Source organism: Mus pahari, chromosome X (genome assembly GCF_900095145.1).
Source record: "Mus pahari chromosome X, PAHARI_EIJ_v1.1, whole genome shotgun sequence".
Lineage (NCBI taxonomy): Eukaryota > Metazoa > Chordata > Mammalia > Rodentia > Muridae > Mus > Mus pahari.
The window spans coordinates 28,606,875-28,633,107 of record NC_034613.1 but is presented as its reverse complement, the minus strand read 5'-3'; the positions used below and the strand labels follow the sequence as shown (position 1 = coordinate 28,633,107).

At 43.6% G+C, this 26,233-nt stretch overlaps 1 protein-coding gene across 1 annotated transcript in view; it reads right to left on the bottom strand.

Annotated features, from left to right (window-relative positions):
* Slc25a43 (solute carrier family 25 member 43) overlaps nucleotides 1-26,233 on the bottom strand; it is a 35,203-nt gene that overhangs the window by 6,676 nt on the left and 2,294 nt on the right. Inside the window, exons 2-3 of the mRNA XM_021188633.2 lie at nucleotides 20,289-20,530; nucleotides 14,989-15,161 (exon numbers count right to left, since the gene is read on the bottom strand). Of these exons, the coding sequence (XP_021044292.1) occupies nucleotides 14,989-15,161; nucleotides 20,289-20,530 (415 nt within the window). The remainder of the gene's footprint in view (nucleotides 1-14,988; nucleotides 15,162-20,288; nucleotides 20,531-26,233) is intronic.

Below are 26,233 nucleotides of genomic sequence, written 5' to 3'. Positions count from 1 at the left end.
TTATAGAATACAAGACTACCAGCCCAGAGATGGCACCACGCACAAGGGGCCTCCTCCCCCTTGATCACTAATTGAGGAAATGCCCCACAGCTGGATCTCATGGGGGCATTTCCCCAACTAAAGCTCCTTTCTCTGTGATAACTCCAGCTGTGTCAAGTTGACACAAACTAGCCAGTACACCCTGTCTCAAAGAAAAGAACAAACAGGGGCTGGAGATAGAGTACAGTCAGTCAGATGCCTGTTGTGCAAGAAGGTCTGGTCTCAATTCTCATCACCCAGGTAAAAAGATGGGCTTGATGATGCCTGCTCATTCTAGTGCTGGTGAGGCAGCCACTGCTCAGTGGCCAGATGTCATAGCCTACTTGCCTAGTGCAAGGTTTCACTGAGAGATCCTCTCTAAAAAAAACGATGGTGTCAACACCCAATGTTGACCTCTGACCTCCACACACATGTGCAGACTTGTAATGTGCACCAATACTGAAAAAAACTCACGTCAGCAGGGAGAGAGAGGAAAGAAGGAACAATGAGAGGAGGAGGGAGAAGGAAGGAGAACGAACATGGGAACAAGGAACATGAAGCCAGTAGGATGCTGGTAGCCTAGATATAAAGGAGCAGGCAAGTGACCAGAGGCATTACTAATCTGAGGGACTGTGATGAATAGGACTGTAAGATGCCTTTGTCCTTGAGATGTGGTCATATGTTGATTCTTTGGTATGTTTTGTCTTTGGTGCTGGGGATTGAATCCAGGACCTTGTAATATACTAAGCAAGTACTCTTTTGGGTTCATTCAGTCCTCTTTTGTGTTTGAATAAATAGCCCAGTTCTTGATTTCACTCAGATTTCCTGTCCCATCCATTCCCTCGTCTACATCCTTACTGTACCTCTCCACAGGGCTTGCTACTTTCATGTCACACTTCAGGCTCTGGAGCTAGACAGCTTGTAATAACATACCTGTGACCTTCAGCAAATGCCTTCATCTGTCTGAGTCCCGCCCCCTTCTGGAAAGTGAAGTAATAATAACATATACCTTATAGGGTTGTTGTTCATATTAAATAATTTAGTACATGCCAAATGCTTAGAACTGTACTTGATATAGAGCAAGCACGAAATAAGTAACTGCCATCATTAAGGTCATTATTATAATTATCTAAACTTGGAGGAGAGACAAGTATGCTGAAGACCAAACCAACCTGCTAGACTGGAATGCTAGATTACTGTGTTCTTAAACTGTATCTTATTAGCAAAGAGAAACAGGACATAGTAGATGGCTAATCAAAAGGGCCTGAACATAAGGCTTCTTCTACACAAAGCCAGGCAACTCTCTAGGCTAATAAAATGCAGCCACTTGCTTCAGATCCCCAGCCCTCAGGAGGACCACACTGGATCCTGCAGTGTAACATCACCTAGAAGAAATCAGAACTAGGCCTGGCTCTCCCACTATTGGTGTAACCTTGACTAAGTCACTGACTTCTTCAGACCTTAGTTTCCTCACATGTCTACTAAGGAGACTGAAATGAAATGACCTTGAAGACCCTTTCCAGCTTATGCAATCCTTGCAGCTGCTCCAACTCCATGTACCTTCCTACCTCTAGGACTTGAACTCTGCCATCTCCTCTGTCCTGCCAAGTTCTCACAACACTCAGAAGAAATAGCAGCTATCCAGACTAAGCTTATCAAACACTTTTTTGGGGGGTCACCATGTTCTTCCTGGCACTTGATAAGAATGTGATCTGTTGTCTATAATTATTTCTTACTTGTATTCTCTTCCTATCTCCTATCCTACTATGACTGCAAATACCACAGGGCCACTGACCACATCTGTCTTGACATGGGTCTTTCCCCAAAAGTGTACACAAAAAGGAGGAACAAACTTACATGAAAGTGATGGACAAACACTTCAAAGCCAAACATTTGCATGTTTCTGTGCTATACTTCCCAGGCCTTCCAGAAGAGGTAGCACTCACTAAATATTCTTTCTGATATAGTTAAACAATATTTACAAAATGACTATATATATATATATATATATATATATATATATATATATATATTCATATATTCTCCCATGTTTTTGATGATAGGGTCACATGAAATCCAAGCTGACTTTGAACTCACTGTGTGGTTGAGGATGACCTTGAACTTCTGATTCTTCTGCTTCTACTTCCTGAGTGCTAGGATTACAGACATTTACCACCTTGTCCAGTTTATTAGGTGCTAGGCATGGAACCTAGAGCTTCATGGATGTCAAACGAGGACTTCACCAAATGACTATCTCCAGCCTACCATATACTATTTTGGTCAAAATACTACTACTTCAAGGGATTTATTCTGCAGTTATATCTGCATATATATGAAACCATATATATTGCAAGGATCTTTGTTACTACAGTGGTAGTATAAGAGCAAAAGAGTGGAGAGAAGTCTGGATGTTCACCAGTAGGAAATAAGACACCAATGCTAGAGAATATTATGTCATAATTAAAATATGTGGCTGCTCCATCTGGTGGATAGGGTGTCACCTGCAAGACAAATGTTTAGTGAGAAAGAAAGGTGTAGAAGAATATGCACGTATATTGCTAGCCATGTAAAACGACAAAGAACACACCTGCACATTTATGGAGACCTTTGCATAAGCCACCTTGGGAAAGATATACGTAAGAAAGTGGCAACCTTAGTGCTGTCTCTGGGAGGGAACTGGGTGGGGAGGACACTTGGTTTTCAGTGTGTGTTTATGCCACCTTTTGGATTTCGTGTGCATGTATTTCCTCATGAAAAGAAAATGTTTCACTGTAAGAGTTTTAAGATAGCAAGACAAAGTATAGTCTGGGTTGGGGTGAGGAAGAACACATGAGGCCAGCAGTTCGCTACTAGTGGGTCAAGGAAGATCGGTGGGGAAGCCTAGAGCAGAGCCAAGTCTCCAAGAGAAAGCAATTGAGATGCAGGTGAACAGCTTGTGAGGAAAGTGGAGGTAGACTGTGCAGAGCCCCAGGGATTGGAGCCAGAGAAGGCCCACACAGCAGCAGCCATGGCTAAATTTTCTGAGAGCAAACTCTGACGGTGAGGAAGAATCTTGACTGGGAGGGAGAATGCACGTGAAGAATACAAAGTCAGAAGATGGCAGCTTCCAGGAGGCTGAGGACATACAGGTATATGCAGGACTGGTGCTTCCTAGCCTCCCAGGTGCAAGCCAGGCAAGTACTTTTCAACCGAACTGGATCCCTGGTCCTTTTTGTTTTATTTTAAAAATTTGGCCTGATGAGGTAGCCAAGCCAGTAAGGGCACATGCAGCCAAGGGTGACAGGTGACAGGTGACAGCCTAGAGCCTATGTGGTGGAAGGAGAGAACTGACACCTCTGGGTTGTCCTTGGACCACAACATGAATTCTCTCTCTCTTTCTCTCTCTCTCTCTCTCTCTCTCTCTCTCTCTCTCTCTCTCTCTCTCTCTNCACACACACACACACACACACACACACACACACACAGTATAAGAATTTTTTTTAAAAAATTGAGACTGAGCCTCACTAAATTACCCAGGCTGAACTTACCCCTTTGTCAAAGCAGGCCTTGAATTCACCATCTTCCTGCCTCCTGCCTCAGCCACTCCAGGCTTGCACTGCTGGGTCTGCCTAATAAATGCTTATTAAACTAACCCAACAAAGGAACAATGACCTCGTCTGCCATCACTATTTATCATTAGCTATCAAGTTGGAGGGGCTACTAAGGTTTTGTTACCCTGGCTCATTTGTGTATTGATAGTAAGTTCAGGAAACAGAGATGCACCTGGGTTGGCTTTATAGAATTCTAATCAGGCCTCCAGTGCTGTCTATGCATAGATTCTGAAGAGGTGCTCCACACACAATGAGAGCAGCCTTTGCAATGTGCCTATGTTCAATAACCTAATTCAGTCTTTTGCACAGGTATGTGAAGGCACGGTTCTCTGCTTCATGCTGTATAGATGAGGGAGATGAGACGCACAGAGGGCCTGTGGCCTTAGTCCACCGGCAGGATGTAAGGGTCCTCCCTGCCAGATTCAATGCCCATGTCATCACCCCTGTGAGCTCATCTGCACATGAGGACACAGCCATGAGCTTAAGTAACTGACAAGTATGTGAGGGAAAGTTGATGAAAACAGGTGCTTCATCTCCAACTGCTGCAAGGGAGCAGTGCGGTTAGTCAACAGCAGTGTCCATAGCCTTCAGAGAGCAGAGACTTCCCAGATAGCTGCTGACCTTTGTCACTGACAGCAGATGTTTTCTAAGACCTTTCTCCCCTCTCCCTTAGCTTCACTGGCTCTTTTTGGGGACAGAGGTGGGAGGTCTTATCTTACCTGCTCTTGGTGTTTAGACAGAGCTTAGCACCAGGTGGCTATTTGAATTCCAAGATTTTTATTGCTTCAAAGGAACAAGCCAGCTTAGGTCAGGAGAAAAGGGCAGTGAGCTGTGTTCAGTTCAGTGGAACCGGGAAGGTACCTCCCTATCCTTTCCATGCCAGCGCTCTAGGGACAGTCTTGTTTCCCTGAGCAACAACTGCTATGCCCCAAAGTGTTTAGAACACTGTATACTTTCTAAGAGAACAAAGGTGGGGCAGTTTTTCTTTCCCTTCACTTTAATAACAAAGCTCCCCCCCAAACCCCTATCTTGCCCAGTGGATGTCCAGACATTCACCTGCCCTCCCAAAGCATCCTTTACTTCTAACTGCAATGCCACTCACTTGAGCAGAAGTGAGTCCTCAAAGGGGCCGGACCTCACTGAGACTGCAACAAAGAGTCAGTCTCCCTCACCTCTCTGAGAGCTCAGCACTCAACACTGTACTTCCGGACAGGTGAGTGGTCTCTTAGGAAACCATCCTTTTTCTTACTAAGAATAGATGCTGTGCCAACCAGGAGAGGCTAATGTACGCAGAACCATTAAACTTGGTTAGCATCTTCTACTAGTGGCTGGGACAACAATGTCCTTACCTTTCCTGGGGTCTTGGTGCTGCTCCTTCCAGGGCACTAAGGACTTTCTTTCCAGTCCTCTGCTCAGCCAGATTAGTCTGTTGCTGACCAAAGGATCATGGCCAAGGAATGGTCTACACTTGTGCTGTTTCTTCTCACAGTAGAGCTTGTTAAAGCTGCCAATGGGGCTTCCAATGACAGGCTATTTCCAAGCTCCAGGATACTATAGTTTTCGTAAGAATTTTTTCCTGCTTTAATTTGAGGTAATCAGCTTCTGGCCAAAACCAGGCTTACTAAAGTCCAAACATTTGCGTTTCCTTCCACTTCCTGTGTTGAAATCCTGACCCCATGTAATGTTGCAGGAGGTGGAGCCTTTGGAAGATAATAAGATCACGAGGCTGGAGCCCTCAGGAGTGGGATTAGTGTCCAAAAAGTCATGTCAGGAGCTGCGCTGCTACAACGATGGAAGGACACAACAAGAAAATGTGCCATCTAGGAATGAGAAAGTGAGCATTCATTCCCCAGATATCAAATTTGCCTTGACCTTGAACGTCCCAGCCTCAAGAACTATGAGAACTGCACTTGTATTGTTCAGAAACCACCTAGCTTACCCGAAAGGATGCAGCCTGAATGGATGAAGGCTTCTGAGTCTTTGCACACCGTGATTTTTCTCAATGGTCCACACACTGAAATAATTGAGCTGCCAGTTCTCAAAATCCAGCTTCTGCCATCTCCGCAGAGGCAAAGGAACAAAAGGCTAAGTTAACTAATTACCTAGTATCGAGGAAGGAGCCCTGTACTTCCTGGTGGATAAAGGGAAGCCAGGATGAGGGAGGGAGCCGACGACCATATACTAGCTGTGTGACTTCTGAGCAAGTAGCTTCCCCTTTCTGTGCCTCATCTTCCCACCCATGAGAAATAAGAATCATAATAGCACCTGTTTGGGAGGTTGATAAAGAAGATTAGATGAGTAAAGAATCTGCTTTATCGGGCTGGAGAGATGGCTCAGCGGTTAAGAGCACTGACTGCTCTTCGGAAGATCCTGAGTTCAAATCCCAGCAACCACATGGTGGTTCACAACCATCTGCAATGAGATCTGGTGCCCTCTTCTGGTGTGTCTGAAAACAGCTACAGTATACTTACATATAATAAATAAATCTTTAAAAAAAAAAAAAAGAATCTGCCTTATCTATATTATCTGACCAGCAAATGGTGGTATGGTTACAATTCCTTAATCCAAGGCAGGCTTTTCCTGTCATTATCTTCTTGCACACACCTTCATGTGTCTAGCTCTGACAAAAGCTTCAGTAAAGAACAGCAGAGAGTCATATACATTCCTCCATTTTCTGAAAAGCAGTTCTCGAAGGACTATGAAACGGGATGGTGGTGTGATTTTTCAGGTGCCTCCAGCCCCATGCCCAATGATGAGAGTTTGGAATGCAGAGAGAGTACAGATGGAAACAGTGTGGAGGTTTCTCTTTAACTGTTCTCTTTTCTTGTTTGCCTCAAACACGGCCCCACTAAATTGCCCAGACTAGCTTTGAACTTGCTCAGGAGTCCAGGCAGGTCTGAAAAGTTTGATCCTTCTGTCTCAGCCTCCTGGATGTTGGAATTATAAGCTTTCGACGTTGTGCCTAGCTCTAGCTTGTCCTTTTAGCACATTTGCCAATCTTGCCAGTTAACAGCTGTCGGCCATGGGTGGCGCGGGACGGGATTGCTATGGTAGGAGACAGTGCATTCTTAGAATGGCACACAAAAGTAGTCCTAGGAAGCAAGAAGAAGCCTCCTCGGGGCAGCGTGCTCGGAAGAGGGCAGGCTTGGGGGTTCTTGCCTTCAGCTTGTATAGACACAAGAACACAGACTCAGGGTTCACTCAGTGGCATGATTCAACTCTGTGCTCACAGGGAGGGCTCCTAGACTTGTTTTCAACATTATTCATTTTAAAACAAGTATCAAGTGCCTGTTATGTGAGACTACATGTTATAGGGATACACAAAAGTATAACATATACTTCCCATGGGCCAAGAGCTTGCAATTTAGAGAAAAGAAACACATTTATAATATAAGGGATCTTGTGACATGCATAAAAGAGTTTTCTAGGGACTGGAGAGATGGCTCAGCAGTTAAGAGCACTGACTGCTCTTCCAGAGGTCCTGAGTTCAAATCCCAGCAACCACATGGTGGCTCACAACCACCCATAATGAGATCTGATGCCCTCTTCTGGTGTGTCTGAAGACAGCAACAGTGTACTTATCTATAATAATAAATAAATCTTTAAAAAAAGCTTTCTAGGTTGAATATCCTTTATCTAAAATGATTGGGATAAGAAGTACCTCAAATTTTGAATATTTCTTAATTTTGGAATACTTACACATAAAGAGAGATCTTTGAATGGGAGCAAAGTTTAAAGCATGGCATTCACTTATGTTTCATATATATTTTGTTTTATGAAGCATGAAAGTAACTTTATGCAGTCTTATTAAATTTTTATTTTTATTATCATATATACATATGTATGTGTATATGGTGTGTGTGTGTGTCTGTGTGCTGGTACATGTGTGCTGGGGCTTTTATGTGTGGAGGTTAGAGGACAATCTCAGATGTGGTCCTTGCTTCTGTCTCATAGATACATAGCATCTCTGTTCACCGCTATGCAGGTGAGGCTATCTGGGCCATGAGTTTCTGTGGATTCTTTTAATTCTGTCCTCCATCTCAAAATAGGAGTGCTAGATTTTTAGATGTACACTAACTACTACCATGCCTAGCTTTATACAGGATTGAGGAATTCAAACTGAAGCCCTTGTGCATATGTAATACCCATTTCCCAAGCCCCATCTACAGTCTTTTCAGCGTGTCTATATTTGTTTGCAGTTCTTTACTTGAGATCAGTTGTGGAATTTTTCCATCATGTGGATGCTCCAAGTTTCTGACTTTAGAGTATTTTGTTTTTCAGAGTTCCAGAGTAGGGATGCTCAAAACTAAGCAAATGAAGACACTGACACTGAGGAGACTATTTCTGCTTGGAAAAAATAAAATAGCTGCTATCAGGAGGCAGTTTTGGCAGGGAAGGGACAGCAGAGCAACGATGTTGAGATAGTGACTTAGTCAAGGTTACACCAATAGTGGGAGAGCCAGGCCTAGTTCTCCTGATTTCTTCTAGGTGATGTTACACTGCAGGATCCAGTGTAGTCCTCCTGAGGGCTGGGGATCTGAAGGGAGTGAATGCTACATAAAGGAAATTATCAGAGTGAGAAGACCCACGGAGAGCCTAACAGCACTCTTTAAAAGGAGTTACTCACCCACAACTTTTGGGAACACAACGACTGTGCCCATAGACATGAGAGGAGAAGAGGGAGTCAGTGAAAAACAGCATCCACCTTTTCAGAGATGGTACCCTGTAGTTGGTTTAGTTTCTTCTTCCCCAGGACTCCCTCCCCAGTGGGCTAGAGTGCCTGCACTGTGGTTCTCAAAGGCTTAAATAGCTGCCTTTATACATTATCTGAAAGTGCGTGCCTTATGGGTGGGAAAAGCCAGCAAGCAAAAGCAACAGATGCTACTACCAAGGTAAGTTCAGTTATTCCTTTACAGGGACAGAAGTGATGCTTAGGCGGGGAGAGGAAGCTGCAGGATCAAAGGCCTGGTGACCAGAATATAAAATACTGTTTGGTCTTCAGGGCTCGGGGGAGGGGAACTTCTTCACTATTGCAACTGGATGCTTCAATTGAATAGAGGCCAAAAGAAGGCATGTTGTGCTTTGCCCAGTCAGTACTTTTTATTTGCAGCCTGAAAGAAAGAAAGAAAGAAAGAAAGAAAGAAAGAAAGAAAGAAAGAAAGAAAGAAAGAAAGAAAGATTTCACATCACAATCTGGATGGAAATTTAGGGGCTCCCTTGAAAACTGGGCTCGAATTTCTAAATGGCAACCATCCTTCCTAGAAGAGACTCCTGCAGTTTAGCTGCAGCCTCCACCAGCTCACTTCACTCTTTTCTGCTCCGCATATTTAAATGCTAATCACATTCTGTGAGCACAGAGTTTAGTTCTCCAGAATGCTTTCAATAGGCATGATGGCTTAGAATGCATTTAAAGGCTTATTGTTTGGGGCTGAGTGCTTGTTATCTGGGTCTCCCTAGCTCTCCTGTCCATGCTGTTTCTGAATTCTTACAGACATTTGATTCTGCAACTCCCTGTACAAAGGGCCTCTATACAGCACGAACAGTGAAGTTGGTGAGGGGAAACATTCCAGGCTAATGGGCCAGCCTTTATTCTCTAAAGGTGATAGAAAAGGAGCCACAGTGACAGGGCGAAAGAACATTTGCTCTGCCAGAAACCCATGGGCTGAAGTGAGTTCTGATCCTGGAGGCAAACTGCATGCGTGGCCTTTGTCCCAGTTCCGTTGCTCAAAGATGGGCTTGTTGTACTCTACATTGCCTCAGTTTTCTCATCTCAGTAGGCAAGATGGCTCAACAGGTAAAAGTACTTGTTGCCAAGACTTGATGATTTCAGTTTAAGCTCCAGAACCCTGCGTGGGGGACAGAGATCACTGGCTCCCCTAAGTTGTCTGACTTCTTTCTGTATGTGCACTGTGACACCCCCTCACTGCCCCCCCCCACACACACTCAAGCACTCACACACAGACAGACATGCACAGTAAAATAGGTATAGTAGCAACAGTGCTCACTCTGTGAATTGCTGTAAGGATTGGATGACATAATGAACATCCACTTGGCCCCGTGCCTACTGTACCTTCCCACTCAGTGCTAATGGTCACTTTTAGAATCAATCCTAGAGAACAGTATGTGCTGCATTATGAGCTGATAAGGCTTTTGATTGGGAGTCAGGGCAATAAAAAAATAAAAAAAAGGACCCATGTAGGAGACTTATGAATGCAGAAGCAAATGAGCTTAGGGCTGGTTGGATGAAGGGACGGCAGAGCCAAACCTAACTTCTGGAAGCTTGGGTATCTGGGACAATGATGGCCCAGAAAGGAAAAACTCTAGGAAGACAGTTTTAGGGGAACATGAGTAACTTTGATAGACAGTGGGTTGGAAGTGATCATGAAGATGTGCTATTCAGTGGCCTAAATCAGCAGACTGTGAGAGCCATGAGCCCAGGACTGAGGAGGGAAGCGGGGGCTGGGGGTGGGGTGAAGACATAGAATGGAGCATGAGAAACTCTGAGTGGGTTAATGAAATGACTGTGTCCTATTCAGCAAAGCTTGTTCAAGGTGGTAACCATCTCGGTTAGATTGGAGGCTATTTGAGCAGGCTGGGGCCTCTGTTTATTCACTGACCATGTGTGTTCTGCTCACTGAGCTGTGCCACTTGGATGCCACCTTTGTCCTTCATTTTATGCACTTTCAGTTCAAATGCTGACTTGGCCTAATCCTGCTTACCTTGTGAGTTGTGGTGGGGGCAAAGTCCACTGGGGTATAAATCAACAGGGTGGCACATGGGTTTGTATTTGGTGAAATGCAGATACCTAATAGGAGCAACAGGATGGAGGGAGGTTTCATGGACCTCCTTCCTGATGCTTTCATAAGGCCTACTAGACCCCAGGTCCCATGTTCGAAGTTGTTCCCCAGACTCCCAGCAAAGTGTTCCCAGCCTGCCTCTCCTTCTCTTTCACATACACCTGTCTATGGAACTATTATAGGTTTTTTCCCCATAATTCTTTGGTTCTTAATAGGACTTATAGATTAATCACATACAGTATTTGTTGTCAGCATCTCTTCCATCTTATACTTTCTTTTATTAAATCCTTTCCTTTTCTTCACCCTCCCCACCCCTTTTGAGACAGTAGCTCACTGTGTAGGTCTGGCTGGCTTTGAACTTGCTATGTAGACAAGGTTACCCTCAATCTCACAAAAATCCACCTGACTCTGCCTCCCTAAAGGTTATGCCATTATGCCCAGCCTATTGTTTCTTCAACACACTTAGTGCTGCCAGCATCTTCTGGCCCAGGGTCTTAGCCAGGTGGAGATGCAGATAGAAGGGCCAGGCTGTATCCAGAGGAGCTGGAGTTAAAATGTACAGACACGTGGCAAAGGAGATTTCAGGCAGGGTGGCATTAGGGTCCGTGAAAGCACACAAGGTACAGGCATTTCATTCCACATACAACTGACCCTTCTCCCCGAGGAACATTCTCTCAAAACATGCACATGCATAAATTATTTACCTCTCCATCCTCTAGCAGGGCCAAGCAAGCAAAAGGAACGCAGGATAAAATGAATGTAAGCCTGGTGAAGGAAGGGCTCAGGTGGCTAAACAAGACTTCTGATTATTGTCATTAATGTTCAGAAGAGTTCCAACCTGCCGTGGTATTAGACAGACAGATTGTATGTCCGAATGTCTGGATAAAAGCCCATGAAGACAGCTAAACACTCAGACAAAGGCGCCAGCCACTGTGGGTGCTGGGAAAAACTTTCTGCTCAGTTGGCTATCCACCAGACACCTGCTGTTGATTTGCTTCATGTTGGGCAGCGCCATGGAGAAAACCAATGGAATGCAAATGTTACCATTAACTGTGTTCAGGTCACAGCAGCTTGGTGCCCTGGTGACAAATGAAGTGCGTAAACCTGCCTGATCCAGTGGAGGCAGGTGGTTCTTATGGCTCTCTCTTCTTGATGAATATTGCATTGTGTGCTTTACAGGAAAAAAAACTTTAGGCGTTTCCTGTGGCTTCTGCCCCCTTATCTTCCTAACTGAAAGTGATTCTGAGCTGGGCCTGTGAGGTTAGTAACTAAGTTGCTGGTTCATAGCTTTCCATGGCCCAAAGACTATGCGTTTACTGCAGTGACACCTAGTGGCCAGACAAGGTAATGCCATGTTTGCATTTGAAAGCCTGTGGGTGTTAATTTTAAAAATATATATTATGGACAAATTGTTATATTTATTAACTCATGAAGAATAACATTTTGGCTGAGTCATATTAGTTGGCTTACTATATCTTCAGATGACATTTTTGATGTTAGTCATAATTAGATGCCAATCCTATTTTACAGTACAATTATTTTGTGTTTTTAAAAACAATCACTATGACTTTGCATTTATTTCAAAGCTGTTTTCTCTGTTTTTGTTTTCTTGAGGCTAATCTCAAACTGGCTATGTAGATGATGGTGACCTTGAAGTTGTGACCTTCTTGCCTCTGTCACTGAGATCACAGGCAAGCGACATCATACTCAGCCTTGATTGCAGCTTCTTGACACAGTATATATACATTAGTTAGAAGGTTCCCACACAAAGGGAAAATGATTAGGACTGCACTCAAATTCTCACTCACAGTGTTTCTTACCCTGGTTGGTGGCAGATCGTTATGGTAAGGTGATGTTCTAGTGCAGAATGTAGTTAGTATTGGCTAGTCTCCTAGAGAAAGCCATTGTTTTAGCACCCAGAAAGAGAAAGTAAAGCTGAATATTTATGGAGAAGACCAAAATCTCTCAGCTTCACATCTAGATATCACTGAAGACTAGCCCTACCCCTGGGCCTCACGGTTCGATTTTAGGTAGATTTTAGGTAGATTTTAGGTAGATTTTAGGTAGATTTTAGGTAGATTTTAGGTAGATCCATTAGTCATAGGTAGCTAAGCTCACCAAACTTTACCTAAGCTCGGACAGACTCAAAAAAGGCAAGAAAGTGCTGGGGATGTCCCTAGCAGTAAGAGAGAGAGAGAGAGAGAGAGAGAGAGAGAGAGAGAGAGAGAGAGAGAAGGTATTCTCTCCCCCCCTCTCTCTCTCTGTGTGTGTGTGTGTGTGTTTGAGACAGGGCTTCTCTGTTTAGCCCTGGCTGTTCTAGAACTCACTCTGTAGACTAGGTTATTCTCAAAATCATGGAGATCCACCCACCTCTGCCTCTTGTAAATTTCATTGAGTCAGCATGGTGGCACACGCCTTTAATCCCAACCCTTGAGAGACAGAAGCAGGCAGATCTCTGAGTTCGAGACCAGCCTGGTCTACAGAGTGAGTTCTAGGACAGCCAGGGCTACACAGAGAAACCCTGTCTTTAAAACAAAGAAACAAGGAGATGGAGAGATGGCTCACAACTATCTATAATAGAGTCTGATGCCCTCTTCTGTCATACAGGGGTATAGGCAGACAGAACACTAATACATATAGAATATATAAATAAATAATTAAATGTCAAAACAAACCAAAACCACATGAGCAACAGAGAGGACGTGAGCTGGGCATGGTAGCTCATTCTGAAAATCCCAGCACCCTGGAAACTGAGGCAGGAAGCTCTTTAGTTTGAAGCCTTTCCTGGATTATGTGGGAAGATCAAGACCAATCCTGGTAGTTTAAGGAGATCTTGGCACACACAAAAAAATATACAACGACAGGAGATGTAGCTCAGTGGTAGTAGAATACTAGTCTAACTCACACATGTCCTTGGGCTCAATCCTCAATACCTAAAATTTAGAATGCATTAGACTCCTTCAGGTCTTGTGACCTGTAAGAAATTTTCTAGGAATATAATGTGAAAAACACAAGAGATTTCATTACAGTGTTGTTATACTTAAGAATTAAAAATAGCCCCATTACTTAGAAACTGAGAAATTTTAACTATTTCTAAGATGTTCATAGGGTGAAATAGCACTTGATAACTAAACAGTTAATGGCCTGGAGCTGTATCTGCTATGTGATAAGTAATAAAAGTAAGCTACCAACTTTTATTTGTAGTCCAAACATAATTTCTAAAAAATAATGCCAGTATGTGTGTGTGTGTGTGAACATGCATAGAAAAAACCTAGTAACTATTAGAAGTATTAAGCTATTTTCCTTTTTTCCTCCTTTGCTGTATTTCCTACAATTTCTACAACCACATGTACATCACTTTGTTTTATTGTGACCAAGCATACATAATGTGAAATCAACCCTTTAAACCATGTTTTAATATGTGCATTATTTTTAAAATCAGAAGTTATGCCCATAATGGTTTGCACTATAGTCATACCAGTGTGGCAATGGTTCATCTGGACAAGGGCAGGAGAGAAGAAGCCCAGACAGATGAGATGTTTTGTGGATTGGAGTGGCGGAGTGGAGTATCATCATGTCTGAAGATAGCATTGGGAAGTCAAGTCCCTTCCTGTTTTTTGGGCACTGATCAGACTGGCCAAAGTCTACTGCAGCAGGGAAACAGGAAGTGAGGAATAGCATTGAGAAACTAGAGAAACAAGTCAGAGTCATGTGGAGAAACCAACAAGTAGGACTATTCATTTCAAGTGGCATGCAAATGACCTCAAATTCATTTCTGCAGAGATTCAGGAACATGTAAGTCATATCAGAGAGGCCAAGGAGGCAGGCAAGCCAACTGAGTGAGCAGGATTAGGGGAAGATGCCAAAACAGTCAATCTTGCTTGGATTCTGATTATCCACATGTGGATGTAATGCCCTCTAGTTATATCATCTACGCATCAGATTGGTTTTGTTGATAAGAACGTAGGCTAAGCTAGTTCTTCACTTTGCAGCCTCTTTCTTTCAGTTTTGCCTTTGTGCTCTATAGTGAACATGTTTCCCTAGTAATTGTTAGGGCAATGTATGGCCAGTTGCACCCTTTTGAAATGCAGTTTCTTTCTCAGGCCTCTTGTTGAATGGTTCTTGATTTATTCTAGTCCCCGACAGTCAGGAAAGGCACAGTGACAAGAAAGAGTGCTATGTCTTCCCTGTGGTGGCGTCAAGAAGGCAAGTTAACATTCTGTGGTGTCCTCCTTTTCTGGTGTCGTAGGAAGAAGAACCATAAGTGATGTAACCAGGGACCAGGAAAGAAAAGGGAGACTTCTCTGGAAGCTTTCTAGAAGACAGATACATAAAAAAGAGGTATAGGCATTGGCATAAGCTAGTAGCCCGGAGGTTAGTAGAAGTGGTTTGCATAGTATTTGCATAAGCAATCCTGAGCTCTGTAGAAAAATGTCTTCAGTGGTGGGGTTGTAAGGCAGGATGAGGAGGTGGGTATGTGGGATCAAAATGTTCTTTGTGGTTACTCAACTGCAAATGCTTTAAGGCAATCTGCCTCCCACTCCACACCACCACCACCCCTGCCCCGCTCCAATGCTCCGCACCTGCATCTTTCTCTTCACAGTGTCAAAGGGAAAGGAGAGAGTCTGGCTCACAGCAGCAGCCACACAGACATTGGCAAAGTTCTGCAGGTGAGAAAAGCGGTCCTGGGGTCCATTCCAGATTTTTTCCAGGTTCATGTAAACTAGAAGGGAGCCAGCAGAGAAGGGAACAGCACCTGCGAATCAAGTACAGTGAGAGGTTGCTGTCTTGGGGAACCACTGTCTGGACCAAAAAAAAAAAAAATGCCTCTGGGGAATACACAAGGGCAATAGGAGGGGTCTGGGGCTGTGTAACTAGCAAAATGGCATGTTCTGGGGCTGGAGTGATAGCACCATAAGGTCAAGATGTAAGAGCTGGTCACTCTAGGTTGTATAGTTTACTGTAAATAAATGGTACCTAAAAGAACTATAAACAGATCTTGAGAGCTAGTTGTGGTGACACACACCAATAATTCCATCATCTGGGTGGTAGAAGCAGGAGGATCAGTAATAGTTCAAGTTCATCCTTACCTACGTAGCAAGGTTTTGGGTCAGTCTGGGCTACTTGAGTACATGAGACACTGCGTCAGGCAGAAGAAAATAACCCCTAACTAGATGCTGAACTTGGGTTTGTGATACAGATGTTGACGAGTTTGGAGGTATACTGGTATTTATAACTTATACTGAAATCACCAAAGAAAATGATGGATTTGTGAATGGCTCTGAAAGATGCACAGACATGTGATAAAGTAAAAATATAAACTGATGTATTATTCAGTGAGTGTGTGGTTATTTATAATTTATAATTCTAAGAACTTTTCTGTGTGTTTGAAACACAAAAAAAAAAGGAGAAAAAAATGAAAAGAAACATGGGAGGGAGAAAAGCCATTTCCATGGTACCGAAGAGATAGCTCTTAAGTTAAGAGCATCTACTGTTGTTGTAGAGGATCAGGTGGCTCACAACCACTGGTAACTCCAGCTCTAGGGAATCTGACACTATCTTCTAGCCCCCATGGGCCCAGGTATTCATGTTCTCTCTCTCTCTCTCTCTCTCTCTCTCTCTCTCTCTCTCTCTCTCCCTCCCTCCCTCTCAAAGAAAATAAAAATAAAGATAAAAAGAAATCATTTCCATAGAGCACTTGACCCATTATTGGAAGCTAGAAAAGGATTGTTCTCTAGTGAAGAAGGAAACATTGTATGATAACTGTGCCCGTGGAGGTCACCTGACCTGGCTTAGATGGCATAAGGCCCAAGTTAGCATATACACTGTCTAAGACAGTGAGCAAATAATGCATTATCTGATACTCTCACACATTTCCAGAAGTTTTCAGAGCCACCTTCAGTTTACAGATAGATTAAATTTGTCTCTCTCAAAAAAAAATGAGATCTGGGCTAGAGAGATGGCTTTGTGCTTCAGAACACTGGCCACCCTTGCAGACAATTCAGGTTCAATTCCCAGCATGTATGCTGTGGCTCAGGACTATCTTTCTGTAACTCCGGTTTCAGAGGCTCTGACACCTTTTTCCCAGCTTCCATGGGCACTGCACACATTCTATACACAGATATGAATGCAGGCAAAATAACCCTATACATAAAAATTTAAAAAACACAGAGATCTAATAGATGGGATAAGCTGGGGATGTAGTTCATCAAAAAAAAAAAAAGTAAGCAGAATATAAGTAGGGTATTGTTTATCTTTAGACATTATTTTATTTAATAAACATATATTTGAAAAGACTCACCAACTTCCTATTTTCATTCAAAAACATTTAGGGAAGCTAGGCATGGTAGTTCATGTCTATAATCCCAGCACTAGAGAGAATGAGGCAGGGTGACCAGTTCAAGGCCAGCCTTGTCTACATAGTAAGCTCAAACTCAGCCTACAGTACATTACATTAGACTTTGTCTCTAAATAGGAATTCAGGAACATTTTACTATGAGTTGGGCACTATGCCAGGTGCTAAGATGACAGATCAGAGCAGACTAATTTCTGGAGATTTTAATATCGAACACTATATATAACACCCATATCCGCATCACCTTTTAAACTTTTCACACAGGCCTCAGTAAATTGCCTAGGTTGGTTTGAACTCTGTAGCCCAGACGGGCCTTGAACTTTCACTTCTGCCTCCATCTCCTGAAGCTAAGGGGAGACTACAGACCTGGCTTGTGTATAGTTATTTGAGACAGGAAAACTATGTAGCCAAGATTAGCCTGGATCGCATGATGCTCCTGGGCGTACTGGGATTACATTATATGCATGTATCATCACACGTGGCTTAGAACACAGAAGTTTTGAAGTAGGTCTTGAGCTAAGAGTAGGAGTCTATCAGACACTAAGAGAGTGGAAAGGAAGTCCAGGCAAATACAATGAGCATGTATCTCTAAGAAGCACACCCATTTTTGTATGGCTTGAACATGAGAACAAGGAGAGGCATGATACAGGATAGGATGAGGTAGGGCAGACTGGCAGGGGCCAGCTCTAAATGATTTGAGATGCCATGGAAATTCTGGCTTTCTCCCTTAGCTTTGGAGGGTTGTAGTGAAATGAAGGCAGACCATTTGGGAAGATCATCTCAGTCTGGCAGCAGTATACAAGGCACACCAGGCATAGGGCCACAGATATGAACATGAGCCTACAGGAGAGGCAGAGTCCCTAGAGTCAGTACGGAAGATGATGGGGATGAGCTAGGGCAGAAGGCAGGAGGCAGGAGGCAGGAGGCAGGAGGCAGGAGGCAGGAGGCAGGAGGCAGGAGGCAGGAGGCAGGAGGCAGGAGGCAGGAGGCAGGAGNCAGCTGTGCATATAAAGTAGATGCTAAGAATCAAGATGCCAGATCAGATATCTGAGAGGACAGTTTTCCTCTGAGACCTGATCTCCAGTCATAATTACTCACTGGAGGAGGCAGGAGGCAGGAGGCAGGAGGCAGGAGGCAGGAGGCAGGAGGCAGGAGGCAGGAGGCAGGAGGCAGGAGGCAGGAGCTAGGAGGCAGAAGCCAGAGGCTAGAGGCCCCGGGGTCAGGGGGCAGAGGGCAGAGAGCAGGGTCAAAGAGCCAGAGGGCCAGAGAGGCAGAGGCCAGAGGCCAGAGACCAGAAGCAGAGAGCAGAGGGCAGAGGGCAGAGGGCAGAGGGCAGAGGGCAGAGGGCAGAGGGCAGAGGTCAAGACCAAGGCTAAGGTAGAGACAAGCAGATCTTTGAGTTTGAGGGACCAGCCTGGTCTATAGAGCAAGTTCCAGAACAGTCAAGACTGTAATAGTGGGACTCTGTGCCCCCAAGAAAAAAACAAAACAAAACAGAAGAAAAGCAAAAAATACCAAACAACATCAGAACCGCCTCCCCCAATAATAATAAATAAAATAAAAAATAAAACAAAAGAAGAGTAAGTCGGACAGCCTTGGCAAGGTGGCACATATCTGTAATTCTAGCACTCAGGAAACTGAGGCAGGACAATTGAGAGTTAAAGGGCAGCCTGGACTACAGAGCAAGTTCCAGGCCAGCTAGGTTGCTTAATGCGAACTTGTCTCAGAAAATGAAACAAACAATAGCTATGAAGATAAGTTGTAGAGTCTTATTGCCATATGTGGTGCCTATAGTTAAGAACAATGTATTGTACATTTCAGAGTAGCTAGAAAAGATATTCTTGATAGAATGGGGGAACTCACCACAAAAAACCATAAATGTTTGGGGTGATGGATATGCTAAGTGCTCTGACTTGATTATTATGGAATATATACATGTATCAAAGTATCAAATGATAGCCCATAAATATGTATAAGCATATATCAATTAAAAATAAGAGGGCTGGGGATGGAGAGATGGCTCAGCGGTTAAGAGCACTGACTGCTCTTCCAAAGGTTCTGAGTTCAAATCCCAGCAACCACATGGTGGCTCACAACCATCTGTAATGAGATCTGATGCCCTCTTCTGGGGTGTCTGAAGACCACTACAGTATACTTACATATAATAAATAAATATTTTTTTTTTTTAAAAAAAGAGGGCTGGAGAGACGGCTCAACAGTTAAGAGTGTGCTGTGTTCTTGTAGAGGACATGAGTTCGGTTCTCAGCACCCATATGACAACATCCATCCATTGCTCTCTTCTGGGTTCGGTGGGCACCCACATTCCTGAGCACATACCTCCACACACAGATAGAGATATAGACATAGGATTTAAAAGCAATAAAAATAAGTGTTTTTAATACTTCTTCAAGAGTGTGACTCTGGTAGGTTGAGCATGAGCTGCAGGATGGCCCTATACCCATAGGCGTGTATGCAGCACAAATTGGACTGGGTTGGGTAAGTAACAAAGAGGACATGAAGTTGAGAGGGGGTAGGGAAGTAAGGGGGTGGATCTTGAAGGAGTTAGGGGAGGACTGGGGATGAATATGATCAAAATACATCATATAAAACTCTCAAAGAATTAATAAAAATACTATATTAAAACCTAAAAAATAAAGTTAAAATTTTGAATGTGAAATTATAGTTATAGCTTCTGGAAAGGTGCTTAGCACCCCTAGAATATTAGCATTACTATTAAACATATTAGGAGTACTCATGCTTGTTGAAGCTACAAGATGGGCTCACCTAGAGAGAGGATGCAGGGCAAGAAAGGCAATGTGGAAGGCTGGGCGTGGTGATATGTGCTTGCAATCTTAGTACAAAGGAGGCAGAGCTAGGAGGGTCACCGCAGGTTTGAGGCCAGCCTGGTCTACATAGCAAATTCCAGGCCAACCAGCGCTACAGACCGAGCCCCTTTCTCTAACGAACAAACAAACATAAACACCACCAAAAAAGAAAGCCAACATAGAGGGGTCAAAATAAAGCTGAGGGAGGAGCCGGAGGAACAAACAGAAGCAAGCTGGCAGGCAGTCTAAGATGCGCTAACAAGGGCCAAGTATGTTGGGTAAGAAAGATCTGCAGGAGAGATGTGAAGATACCCAGGGGACAGTTACTCTAGAAGTCACCTCTCCATAGCGCAGTGTGACTAATCTCATTTAGTACTGCATAGATGGACTCAATTCATCCTTCTGGATTTGGCAAACAGAGGTCTTGTGTCTATGTAGCTCGGTCAAAGGCTACAAATACCATTGAGATCCTGCCGTGCTAAATCATGGATACACACACTGAGGACTCCTGTCAGCTGAGCAGTGTTGAGGGTGGCTGGGAATGCAGGCTTTTCTGAGTCACTTGTATTGCTTGGCCTGCATTCTTTAGGCCTCTAACATTGTGGTAGGGTGATATGTGCCTGCAATTGTAGTACACGGAAGATAAACTACCTTCACATGTGTCCAGGAACAGCCTTTTCTTGTGTGTTAAATTCCACCTTACCTAAAACAGTGAGGGATACCCCTCGATAAAGGGCCAGGAACCCTTCTTGTTGATAAATAGTAGAAAAAGCATGGATTAGCCCCCTGTACGATGGTTCCAGCACATTCTGCACCATCAATCGGGTTTTGATGAGGTCTGTAGGGTATGTGACAATCGTGGAAACCATGCCTGCGAGACTTCCAGTCACAATGGAATTCCACTGGGAAATACGGCCCAGGTCATCCATGAATAGCACAACGAACCTGGTGGTGGGGAAACAGAAAAAGCTCAGATGCAAGGTCTGAACTGGGCTAGCATGCTCTATAGAGTTTCAAATATTTCCGAGCATTTGGAAGTACTTTACAATGTGTCTTACTTAGGGTTTTATTTCTGTGAAGAGGTACCATGACTATGGCAACTCATAAAGGAAAACATTTCACTGGGGCCGGCTTGCAGGGTCAGAAGTTTAGTTTATTATTATCATGGCAAGGATCATGACAGCATCCAGTCACACACATGAGCTGCTGACAGTTGTACATCTTTTTTTTTTTAAAAAAAAGATTTACTTAGTATTATACATAAGTACACTGTAGCTGTCTTTAGATGCATCAAAAGAGGGCACCAGATCTCATTACAGGTAGTTGTGAGCCACCATGTGGTTGCTGGGATTTGAACTCAGAACCTTCAGAAAAGCAGTCAGTGCTCTTACCCACTGAGCCATCTTGATAGCCTCCCAGTTTTACATCTTAATATGCAGACAGAAGTGAGTGTAAGTCACACTGGGCATAGTCTGAACAAATTAGACTTCAAAGCTGACCCCCAGAGTGATTGTACTTCCTCCAACAAGACCACATCCATTTCTTCTTTTTTAAAGAATTATTTATGTACATGAGTAACACTGTAGCTGCCTTCAGACACACCAAAAGAGGGCATCAGACTCCATCACAGATGTTTGTGAGCCACCATCTGGTTGCTGAGAATTGAACTCAGGACCACTGGAAGAGCAGTCAGTGCTCTTAACTGCTGAGCAATCTCTCCAACCCTGACCACACCCATTTCAACACTGAGTCACATGTCCTAATAATGCCACTCCCCATGGACCAAGCATTCAAACATTTGAGTCTAGGGGGTCATTTTTTTTTCAAGACAGGGTTTCTCTGTGTAGCCCTGGCTGTTCTGGAACTCACTCTATAGACCAGGCTGGCCTCGAACTCAGAAGTCTGCCTGACTCTACCTCCCAAGCGCTGGGATTAAAGGCGTGTGCCACCACTGCCTGGCCTGTGGGGGGTCATTCTTATGTAAACCACCATACAACAAGAAAAATATCATAGAATTATACTGGAATTACTGGGTAGTAAATTTAAATTCCACCTCATAGAATGCTAGCTAACTATAAGGAAGTCCAGCTGCCGATCTGTACATTCTCCAAATTCTTCCCACTTCACCTCCAGCATTTTTCTACCTTTTATCTGATTAGTCTAACTTGCTGGGGGCGGGGGGGGCTGTAAATGAACAAAAGCACCTGGCAGTTGCTATCCTGGAACACAATCTGTCCATCCTCTTGACACTAATAAGGAACAGAATTTCCTGAAATGAATGAAAACAGAAATTTCAGTCTCCTCCAGCACTGGGAACGGAAGGCAGAGTGTTCTACACATTAGGTATACACTTCTGTTACTGAGCTACATCTCAAGTCCAACATTCCAGAAATTGAGTTTTGAGCCCAATGGACCAAGCCAGTATCAACTTTATTTGTAGCCACTGGACTTTGGCCAGCTGCTAAGACCCTATGTCCAGCTAGCTGATTAGGCTATAATGATTAACTAGCTAACCTATAATCAGTTGGCTGGTTGGATGACCAAACTGCCACCATTTAAGTTGTTTTCTATACCTTGCCTTTTGTTTTCCTAGAAATGCTCTCTGATTGTCATGTGGTGGGTTGGAGTTCTTGGAAACTCCTTGGCTCTGGGAGATATCTGACTGGACTTTGGTTTGGTTTTGCTCAAATATACTCTGTATAGTCTGTTAAATTTAGTCTAAAAAATTAGTTTCCTAATATTTCCTGATAATTATAATTGAAGTTGTTGTTTTGCCAGTTATCAGAAAAGCAACAAACAAAAACAGTGACAAGGTATCTACTTCTCACCCAGTAGACTGGCATCGTAGCAAATGATGGGGGAAGGTGTGCAAACTGATAACCCTACCCTTTACTTTGCAGTATCTAGTAAAGTTGGAGAAACACAGGTCTTAACTCTGTAATTCCATTTCCTGGCTCACAGTCTAGAGGAACTCTTACAGCTCTCCACATGGAGACACACTACAGACATTTCTTATAAGAATGAAAACCTCCAACAATTAAATGTCAAAATGTAGGGGAATGGATAGATGATGGCATTGCCATTCAGTGGATCCAATATGGTTAAAATGAATGAGCTTAGACAAATCATAGAAACACAAGAAATAAGCCGTGAAAGCAAACTGATGAATGACTAAAACAAGCTGCAACCATAAACAATAAAACTCATAAGTATTGTGTAACATAAACAGGTACTTAGGAGGCGTATACAAGCAGACCCATGAAAGGGGAGAGCGACTAGGACCAAGAATAAACATGAAGAGGAATATATATATATATATATATATATATATATATATATATATATGAGAGATATGTGGGAGCCTGGCTTGTCAAGTCATGGCTTCTAGGGAGGCTGGGGCAGAAGAATCACTTGAACCTAGTAATTTGAGCCCTGCTTGGCCAAAACTCAAACTCAAAAATGAAACAAGGGGGTCGAGGATGGAGTTCAGTGGTGGCATGCTAACTTAGCATGCTCAAGGCCCTGGGTTTGATGCCCAGTGCTGCCAAAACAAACAAGCAAACAAACAAATCAAAAAGAAAACCCAGCCAAACACACACACACACACACACACACACACACACACACACACACACACACCTCAATATCAACAAAGATATTTTGGGATTGGTGTTTTGGGCCAGCACTTGAGAGAGTAAGACAAGAGAAACTTGAGTTTGAGACCATTCTGGGCTACAGAAAAAGTTCAAGGCTAGCCTCGTTTATAAAGAGAGACCATCTAAAAATAGTATGTGAAGTGTGGGTGGTAGGCATATGAGTGTTTGACAAACTATGTATTTCTCAGGTTTACAATTTACTTAAAATTACTTTGCATGGAGTTTTACAAACGCAAACCATAAACTATCCGGTTATAAGCCTTCTGAGAAGCAGGGCATCCCAAATCATGAGTGTTTACCCCAGAAGAAATATTTATAGGGGTACTTCTACACAGCACACGCTTCCAGGCCACAAAAAAAGCAAGCTCTTTCCTTAGTGAAGAGGCTGGGAAACCAGGAAAAATAGTTCTTTCTGCCATGGAATGGTATAGGGAATAGGTACCGAGGGTTTGGAATAAAAATAAATGACAGAGTTGGGCTAAAAGAATAGTTTTATCTTTTTCAAACTGAAAGCATTCCCAGTACTTTGGCTCTCAAACTTCCAGTGGAAGGGGTAGCTTTCACATTGTTCAGGTGACAGCTGGCCTGATGAATAATGAGTGGGCATTCAAGTGAAACCAGCTGAGGGATTCCAGCGTACTGCTTCTGCTCCTAAGGAAAAAGGAATTCATTCGGAACATCACCCTCAAGGGGTTATTGGTGCATCTCAATTGGACTCCTGGCTATGTTCCCAGCATCGAAGAGAAATGATACACAGACAATTAAAGCTGGCATCTACCAATGGGTCACTGACCTCTGTGTTAATGCTGGCTTACTGCTTTTATCCCCTGGCCAGTCAAGTTGGAGGGACAGGAGACACAGGAAGTAGAAATGATCGTCATATTGTCTTCAGCAAGCCCCCCAAAAAATCTACTTGGGGTTGTGAATGCAAAAGCACCATTCTTTTTCATGATTCTATTCTCATTTCCTAAATCACTCCTCCATTCTAGGACATAGGCTAATTTATTGTCCATTAGTTGACTTACCATAATGTGCCAGGCACTGGGTTAGTTCTTAGCTCAGATCACACAGGAGAGAACTCAGCAGTCCTTACAAGAAAATGACTGATAGAGGCATCTAGGGGGAAACAGGCCCCTGGCTTACTAAAGTCCTTGAACTATCTTATTATGTTGGCTTGTGGTATGAAGTAGTCTTATCAAATGTAGAAAATGAAAAGGAAGAACTGACTGAAGGAAGTTCTTTCTTCCTAGCCCCTTAACCACCAATCTTCCCTTAGAATAGCAAAGTCAAGGGGCTAGAGAGATGGATGGCTCAGAGGTTAAGACCAAGGTTTGGTTCCTACCACCCACACGGCAATTCACAATCATCTGTAACTCCAGTGTCAGGGGACCTAGTGCACTATTCTGACCTCTGTGGGAACTAGGAATGTACACAGTACACGAAAGTACATGCAGGCCAACACTCATACACATTAAAATAAACAGTCAAGATAGATAACCTCGTTAGGCTACCAATGACATCACCGCGGTCCCTCTATCTTAAAATTCTTGCCTGACTGTCTGGGACAGCAGTGCTCCAATTTTGTTCTTCCTCATGGACATATGAGCACAGATGCTTTTTTTTTTTCTTCTGGGGAGGCTGAATGCAGTAGTGACCTGCAGGAACCCCTTCCTTTCAGCTAGCTCAGATTCTACACACACCCCTGGATATATGTGATCAGTACTTGTAATGCTAACACAAGCTAGCTAGCGGCCAACATACCACAACCCAAGCTCATGACTGGTGTATGTCATAAGGATATGGTGGTGGCTCTGAGCAATTCATAACTGCAGGGATCCAAACCAAGGTATATTCAGACAAACAAGCAGTTGTGCAGGAAAGTTGGAGGAGGGCCTTCTTTTTGATGCTTTTGAAAGTCACCCATTGTGTCAGCTATTCTTTGCTTGTGACTGGAAGCCTAGCAACCCACCACTAACCAGTCATCTCCTTTCATTGTCCATCATCTCATCAAGCAGAGAGTTTAGCTGTGTGGTAGTAGGCAGAACCCTGGATTAAGGAGTCAGAGGATCTGTTTTAAGCTTGGGCTCAGTCATTGTAATTATAGACAAGTTTTTTTTTTTCACCCACTCCAGTCACTGATTACGCTGGGTGTTTTGTTCCAATCAGACAGTGTACTGTTATTCCCAGTCACCTGTTTTGCACCTTCGTGGTCAGGAGAGAGTACAAATGAATGGATATACTGATTACCCATGATTGTCATCTTTATGGAGGGCAGATGCTTTCACGACTCATCAACCTTTCTTACTATACCTTCTCTTTCCCTGGAATGTTTTCTCTTCAGTTTTCAGAAAGAAAATAATCTGTCAAGAAATCAAGTCAGCAAACCCAGTCTTGGCTCTTCTGTCACCAACTTATCCTAGACCCTTGCAGCTGCTGCATGGTGCAGCAGGCTTCTAGCTGCTCCTACCGCCCACAGTCTTTCTCCTCTCCCATCCTGCCCTACCACCATGAGACAATCACCCTCCCCACTTGATTTTTTTAAACCCCAGCACTTGCCCCACCTTGCATAAGTACTCCCTACCGCCATCCTCACATACCAAGTCTGATATTCAAAGTCTCATTCCAACCTGCTTTTCCAGCCAGCTGTGCTGCAAGGCTTTCCTCTTCTTTGCCTGAGCTGACATTCCCTGCAACACCTCTTGTTTGCCTTTCTGACTCCTACTTAATCTCCCAAGGCTGAACTCAGCTATTTTCTTCTCCTCTGTGAAGCCTTCCCATCTTCTCATCTCTCACCTGGTGTCCATTTCCATACTATTTGATTCACAACAGTCACATGTCACCTCAGACTTTATGTGTGTGGATGGAGACATACTGGTCTTTCTTTTAAAAAACAAAACAGGGGCTGGTGAGATGGCTCAGTGGGTAAGAGCACCCGACTGCTCTTCCAAAGGTCCAGAGTTCAAATCCCAGCAACCACATGGTGGCTCACAAC